At 37.5% G+C, this 8307-nt stretch overlaps 1 protein-coding gene across 1 annotated transcript; it reads left to right on the forward strand.

Annotated features, from left to right (window-relative positions):
* Positions 1–5175: 5175 nt before the first annotated feature.
* Positions 5176–8094, forward strand: LOC141649436 (uncharacterized). Its single transcript, XM_074458127.1, has one exon. It carries the CDS (start codon positions 5176–5178, stop codon positions 8092–8094), a length of 2919 nt encoding a protein of 972 aa, XP_074314228.1.
* The last annotated feature ends 213 nt before the right edge of the window (positions 8095–8307 follow it).

The raw sequence follows: 8307 nt of genomic DNA on the forward strand, positions 1-8307 counted from the left end.
TTTGTGTTCAATGACCTTCGTAATTGGGGTCAAATGGGCACATTTTGGGTTATGATGAGCTGTGGCTATGCGAAGGGAAAAGTGCAATAGGAATTGTCCACCCCGAGTCAGGGTTATCTTATATCTCATGGCCACTCGAGGAGCAATGAACTGGAAATGCGTGGCCACGCTCGGAAGGTATCTACGGTAGATGATTCCAGCCATACAGTTATTCTCCAGATCGAGGAAACCACTCATGATATGATCAAATGTAAGTACGACCAGCAAGACACCTTGCATTGAGTAGGAGATAGTAATAGGACAAGAGAATTGGTGACGCACACTTGTCTCGGACAAGTGGGAGATTGTTGGAGTATGTGTCCTTGACAATAATGCAATCACATGTTTAAATCTCAGGATAAGAATACACGAGGGAAAGTTATACTTTATTGTCAACTGATCCACATTAATCGGTAATGGTTGGCTGACTAGAGTTTGACATTAATGTCGTGTGACGGTGGTGATCAGTTGATCCCTTAAGGTCATACCTATAGGGTAACACTCTTAATTGATAAATTAATTAATTGTATTATGATACAAGTTAATTAATCCTTTAAATTAGATGATGTTTTTTTTTTTGTTTATGAAACAATTATAATTAGAATGAATAATGTATTATAATAACAAGATGTTGTGAATTATAATTAAATGGTCCATTTTAAGTATATTAAATCATATATTGTTATTTATGTCATTGCATATGATTTATTTTATGTAATGATTTTTAATATGTTAAAAATGCATTACATGAACATATGTCTAATAACATGTAACATATGTAACAACTACAATTGACAAAATAACAAAGTTAAAATGGAACTCCATTTTATAAATGGAGAACCGGTTTCTTCATACAGTGGGAGACAATATTGCTTTATCTTAATTGTTTTAAGACAACCTAATTATGATTAGGTTTAGGCATGCAAACCTACAATTACTTGTGAAGAACAATTTGTAGGATTTAGGAGCATGCATTGGCCTTGGGTAACCCAAGGGTGCCGGCACCCTCTCTCCCCATATATACAATTTGAAAATTGTTTTCTTTTTGATAATTATTCATTCATTCTAATTTATCTCTATCTCTCTATCTCTCTCTCTCTCTCTCTCTCTCAACAAAAACCTTTGATATTGTTTTGAGAAAAAGAATAAGAACATCATTCTAAAATACTAATATTAAGATCTAATTACTAGTAGTAGTAATAATTTATATTAGTTAAATTTAAAGGAACATCTACTAATTTCTAGAAATAAAATTAGTAAATGTATTAAGAGGGATCACCTTGGTACAATCCTTAAGGAGTAGATCTTACAATTGGATCTAAGGTTTTTGGGACACTCAGGTTTTCTTAAAGAAGACTAATTTGGTAGGAGACCAATTAGTATAAACTTATTCGGCCACCATTGTAAGAATGACTATTTCTTCTCTTTTATTTAATTTGTTTTGCATGCATAAGATCTTATATTAGTTTTTTGACTAAACTAAATCACTTAGTTATTAGAGATGTCTAATAAGAGATATACGTATCTTTCATTATGTTCATTCATAAACCCAATGTGAAAGTAAAAGTGTGAAACCCCAATTTTATTTTTTCCTATTAATTGGTGAACACATATGTCAATAAAACTAAGCCTATACGATAAAAAGCCAATTTAAACTCCAGCATTTTTATAGGAGGGGCATGTGTGATGAAAAATCTAAACTATATTGAACGACAACAAGAAATAAAAGACTTAAATAACAATTCTGAAAAATATTGAATAAGAATAGGGTTAGGAAAAACCTCTTAGAACAAAATTAGTATCAATAGTAGCTGTCGTCGTGACATCTTGTTTAGCCGTAATATCCGAAGTCACCGGAGTGTTGGCTCGTTACCCTCTACAAATTGCTGCCATATTCTATTAGTATTTCCTAGTTGGGAAATTAAAGAATTGTAAACATTACAATATCACATTGGTTATAAGTAATCAAGAAGACAACAATTATGTGAGGTAGCAAAAGAAATTACCTTTCAGATCATATAAGCTGTGGGGGAGAGAGGGATAGAAGCGAAAACTGAAAAGCCAATTCAGAAGGTACCTTTCTTAGCTCCCTGGAAATAAAAAATATTGCACAATTAAGCATCAGAATATTGAAATATACAGAAAAATGGTGATAGATGAAACTGCTCATATAAACTAATGCCTAAACAACTCTCTTGAATAGACAGATAAGAAGCAGAGACATTGAAGATTAATTCTAGAATCAGCTTGATAAAATAAAGATGCACACTGGGAATGAACACCTGTGAACTATTGTGAAAGAGTATGGCCGTTTTCTGCGTTGTCTACGCAGTAAAGTAAGGATGACACTACAAAATACATAGTACAAATTAAGAATTGAAATTAAATTTACGTCCTCATTGTCTCCTCTAAGAAAGAGAAACTTAAATCTTTCAAAGTTTCTAGGGGAAGAACAAAAAGAATATTAATCTACCGTGTACTAAGAAATGTAATTTAGAACTTGAATCAATCAAAATCAATACTGGAATCAATCAAAATGAAGATGATTAATGCAACGATCGGATCATCGTACGACTTCGTTATCAAATCCAAGGCAGTACTGGAATCAATCAAAATCTAAATAGTCAAAAAGCAATCAAAACTTAAATAAAAAAGGAAATCAGGAAATGAAATCAATACCTGGGGTTGAGCGAGTTATAACCAGACGCATTAAAAAAATCCAGATCGGCAGTCTCTTTGAAGCTAATTACTAATTACAGAAGAGGCTATCGAGAAACACTTATAGTTGTAGACCTACATATGACCATGTTCATCATCTTCATCCCCCAACAATGAACCATCTCCCTGATTTCTCCGTCTCAAGGATAGGGTTATTAAGGTTGGCAAATGGGGTTTTGTTGTTTGATGAGATAAGAATTAGAAAGGAGCGCTGAAGAAACGAAGAAAGACGGAGCAACAACAGATCGATGAAGAAAGAATTAGCCGCAGTTGTAGAAGAGTGAGAAGGGCGCAAATGGACAAGATCACTGTGTAGCACACGCTGAGCACGGGAGTTACTGCTCTACTGTTCCTCATAGAGAGAATTTCCAAAGTTTGGACATTTAGAAGGGTTTTAGATATGAATAATATGGAGGCGGTAACACTACGAGTAGACCTGGCAAAGCTGACCCGACCCGATAAGGCTGACCCGAGACCCGAAAATGACCCGAACCTGCCGGACCCGATATGACCCGAAACCCGAATTAACCCGGTCCGGCCCAGACCCGACCCGAAACTTGATTGACCCAATGTTGACCCGACCCATAATTGACCCGATCCAAAATGACTTAAAAGTGACCCAAAATGACCCAAAACGACAAGTACTAAGTCAAATTAATGTTATTTACACTAAATAGAGTTTCATTTGTTACAATCATCTCTTATAAATAGTTAAATTTGCAAAATAATAATTCGTAATCAAAATAGTACTAACTAAAGTGTTTTAGCCATTAACCCGAAAGCGACCCGACCCAAAATGACCCATACCCGAAAGTGACCCGACAAAAGGTCACCCGAAAATGATCCGACCCGATCCGAAATGTATGACAAACCCGAAATGACCCGATCTGAACTGACCCGACCCATAGCCAACCCGAATGACCCATTTGCCACCTCTAAATTTACGAGACTGAACTAGTTTTGAATCCCGTGCAATACACGGGATTTTATTAATTAAATCTTTAATTTAGTGAGTTTATTGCATATCGAATGCGTGATAATCAAAATTCATACGAATGATATGATCGATGGCTAAACAAATTATTCAACTTATTATAACATAGCCATTAAATATTACATTAAACTACATTCCATGCACTTGTTTGTGATGTTTTACATTGCTTTTGAGAGAACCAATCGTTGGTTGGCGCAGTGGTAGCATGGAGCTGCGCTTGGTAGGGAGATCTGCGGATCGATCCCCCACAACTGCGATTGGGAGAGGTTTAAATACCGTAATCTTTGGACACGCCCCGAAATCCGGATTAGTCGGCCCAATATGGTTCGGATTACCGGATGGTTTAGACCAAAAAAACATTGTTTTGAGAGAAATTAAGAAAATAAGAATACATAGAGGAAAATGTAGGTAAAGAAAAAATGAGGATAAAAAATAATAATAACAATAAATCATATACTCCCTCTATTCCGATTATTTGTTATCCTATTTCATTTTTAGGTGTATCAGTCAATTATTCCGATCATTTGTTGTCCTATTCCATTTTTAGGTGTATCTGATGCGGGAGCAATGTCGAATTCTAGCGCACTCTTACTTAACACTGATCCGAATCCTTATTTTGGCGCTAGAAGAAATACGAGCTATGTCACAATGATAAGTTGGACGTCGAGCTCTAACTGACCCGAGAAATGCCGTCCAAGAAGCACCGTCCAAGGAGAGTGCCGCCCAAGTTAGAGGATTATTCTAGTCTTCCTCACCTAGTTTTCCTCACCTAGTTTTTATAAAAATCTAGCATATTTTTTCTACATAATTTTAAATAAATGCCTTGGAGCCCAAGCATGCTTAGGAAATTGCCCCTAGCATTTAATGTTGCCTTGGAGCCCAAGCACATATTTGCTATATAAGGACCAAGCCTCCCTCATTTGTAAGCATCCAATTTTCAGAAATATAAACCCAAGTGTAGAGATTTTCCCTCAAACTTTGAATGCTTGCGAGTGTTTTTGTCTTCCATGCGAGGTCGGCGCCTTATTTCAGCCTTGTTTACTGTGTGTTCTTGGTTGAAATATCCTTTATTTCCCTCCTTGTTCCTGTGTGGTCTTGGTTGGAGATTCCAGTTTTAGTTGAGTTATCTTGCGAGGTTTCTTAGCTAATCCATATCCATTTTACTTAACATTTTCCGCTGCAATTTAAACTCATAAAACACCAAAAATATCACTCACGATACTTCACCAAATCAGGCCTTTTCGTGTCTAAAATTCACACCGATTTGGTATCCGGTTTTACATCAATTTGGTTATCAGAGCAGTGTTCAAATTTGTTTCTTAACAAGTTTGTCTTGGGAAAAGCATAATCACGTGTTATTATCTTGAAAAAAAAAAAATCTTACTGTAACGTCTGGTACTGTTCACCCGTGAAAAAAAAAAAAGATGTCTTATGATGGTTCATATCAAGAACCATGGGAGGAACGTATGGATGACTTAACAAAACGAATGGCACAAATGAATTACAAGATTGATCAGATTTGTAATCATACTCTTAGAAAGAAGGGGAGGAGGCACGTTGAAAGTTCAGATTCCGATGAGAGCCATCATTCCATTCTTGAACCAAGGGGGAATAATGATGATGATCGTGGATTAAAACTTGATATCCCGGAGTTTGAAGGGGAACTTGATGCTGAAAAATTCCTAGATTGGGTGAGACAAGCGGAGAGAGTCTTTGAATATAAAGGCTATGATGAACACAAGCAATTCAAGGTTGCTACCTTGAAAATGACCAAGTATGCATCCTTGTGGTATGAGAACCTTAAGAAGCAAAGAAGGCGTGAAAGAAAGAGTAAGATTGAGACTTGGAATAAGTTGAAGAAGCACTTGCAAAAACGCTTCGTGCCAAGAGACTATGAACAAGAGCAGTACTTGAAGCTTACATCTCTTTCTCAAGGTAATTTAAGCGTGACTGATTACATTAAGGAGTTTGAAAGACTAATTATGGTGTGTGACCTTGAGGAACAGGAAGAGATGCAAATTGCTCGATTCATTAAGGGTTTGAGTCCTTCATTGGCCCAACGAGTTGAAGTTCAGAATTTCCTTGATTTTAATGATGTGTGTAAGCTTGCTCTTAAGTTTGAAAAGCAGGACAAAGGAAAGAAACCCCTGGTTGCTCGTGATGGTTCTAAGGGTGTTAATCCTTTTTATAAGTCAAGCGCTACATCATCGTTCAATAAGGAAGCCAAAAAGGAAGAACCCAAAGACAAAGGCAAAGAAGTTGCTACTGATTTTAAAAATATGAGTGCTAGGAGATGCTTTAAGTGCCAAGGTTATGGACACATCGCTAACGAATGTCCCCAAAAGAGAGCGCTTACTCTTCAAGAGTTAGGTGAGATTACTCCATGTTTCGTGGTGACAAATGAGACGGAGGTCAATTCTGTCCAGAACGATGGAGATGAAGAAGATGATGAGGTTCACACTCATATTGTCGAACCATCATATGACACTGATAAGGAGATGTTCGTGGTGAGAAACTTGCATATTCAATCCACACCGATTGAAATGGAGCAACGTGAGCAGATTTTCCATGCTCGTTGTAAGGTGCATGGTAAGACTTGCAATTTGATTATTGATAGTGGGTCTTGCACAAATGCGGTTGCTACTGAATTGGTGGATTCCTTTAAGCTTGAGACTCGTAATCACCATAAACCATATATGCTGCATTGGTTGAAAGAAAACAGTGGGATTAAAGTCAAGAAACAAGCTTTACTTTCATTTGTCGTGGGTCCCTATGAAGATGAAGTATGGTGTGACGTGTTACCCATGAGTGCGTGTCATATTCTATTGGGACGACCATGGCAGTTTGATAGAGAAGTTGTTCATCAAGGAAGGGATAACATTTACATTGTTAGTAAGGGTAAAAACAGATTCCACTTGAAACCCTTGTCACCTAACAAAGTAAAGAAGAAAAATGAGAATTTGTTTATGAATGTTAAAGAATTTGTTGAAGCATTAGAACAAGGGGAACAAGCTTATGTTCTTATGGTTCGAGATGTGGAAGAAGGAATCGGAGTTCATGACGAGACTGTCCAAATGTTGTTGAATGAGTTTGGTGATGTGTTCCCGGAAGAGTTGCCACTTGGATTACCTCCTAAGCGTGGCATAGAGCACCAAATTGATCTTATTCCAGGAGCTACACTCCCAAACAAACCAGCCTATCGATGCAATCCAGAAGAGGCTAAAGAGTTGCAAAGACAAGTGCAAGAGTTGATTGATCGAGGCTATGTGCAAGAGAGTTTTAGTCCTTGTGCCGTACCTGCTCTTTTGGCACCCAAGAAGGATGGGACATGGTGTATGTGTATTGATAGCCGAGCGGTGAACAATATTACAATCAAGTATCGCTTTCCTATGCCGAGGCTAGATGATATGCTTGATGAGTTGAATGGAGCTCGTGTATTCTCGAAAATTGATCTTCGAAGTGGTTATCGTCAAATGAGGATTCGAGAAGGAGGCGAATGGAAAACAGCCTTCAAAACAAAGCAAGGGTTGTATGAGTGGCTTGTTATGCCATTTGGGTTATGCAATGCTCCTAGTTCTTTCATGCGGCTGATGAATGAGGTCCTAAGGCCATTTCTTAATAAGTTTGTTGTTGTTTATCTTGATGACATTCTTATTTACAGCAAAAATAAGGAGCAACACTTGGAACATTTGAGAAAGGTATTTGAGAAGTTAAGAGAACAGAAACTTTATGCAAAGCTCGAGAAATGCATGTTCATGGTGTCTAGTGTGACCTTTCTTGGTTATATCGTTGGAGAAGAAGGGGTGAGCGTTGATCCTTCAAAAGTGGAAGCAATTCAATCGTGGCCTATTCCTAAAACAACTACTGAAGTTAGAAGTTTTCATGGATTGGCTTCGTTTTATCGAAGGTTCATTCAGAATTTTAGCTCTATTGTTGCACCTATCACCGAGCTAACAAAGAAAGGAGAGTTTGTGTGGAATCCAAGTGCACAAAAGGCATTTGATGAGATCAAAGATAAGTTGTGTTCAACACCTATTCTAGCTTTGCCCAACTTTGACAAATTGTTCGAAGTTGAATGCGACGCTAGCGGAGTTGGAGTTGGAGCTGTTCTAATCCAAGAGAAACGACCTATTGCATTCTTTAGTGAGAAATTGGGTGGAGCAAGGCTGAAGTATTCCACCTATGACAAGGAGTTCTATGCGATTGTGCGAGCACGGGATCATTGGGCTCATTATCTTCGCCCAAAACCATTTGTTCTGCATTCTGATCACGAGGCTCTAAAGCACATTCATGGACATCAAAAGTTGAATGCAAGACATGCCAAATGGGTAGAGTTCCTATAATCCATTACCTTTTCTTCAAAGTATAAAATGGGAAACTCTAATGTTGTGGCTGATGCGCTTTCGAGGAGGCATTGTTTGCTTGTTGCACTTGATGCGAGGTTACTTGGATTTGAGCAATTGAAAGAATTATACAAAGATGATCCTGATTTTTCAAATGAACTTATTAGTTCTACTAATTTGTTCTCGGTGCAAGAAGGATATTTGTTCAAAGGA

Source organism: Silene latifolia, chromosome 3 (assembly GCF_048544455.1).
Source record: "Silene latifolia isolate original U9 population chromosome 3, ASM4854445v1, whole genome shotgun sequence".
NCBI lineage: Eukaryota > Viridiplantae > Streptophyta > Magnoliopsida > Caryophyllales > Caryophyllaceae > Silene > Silene latifolia.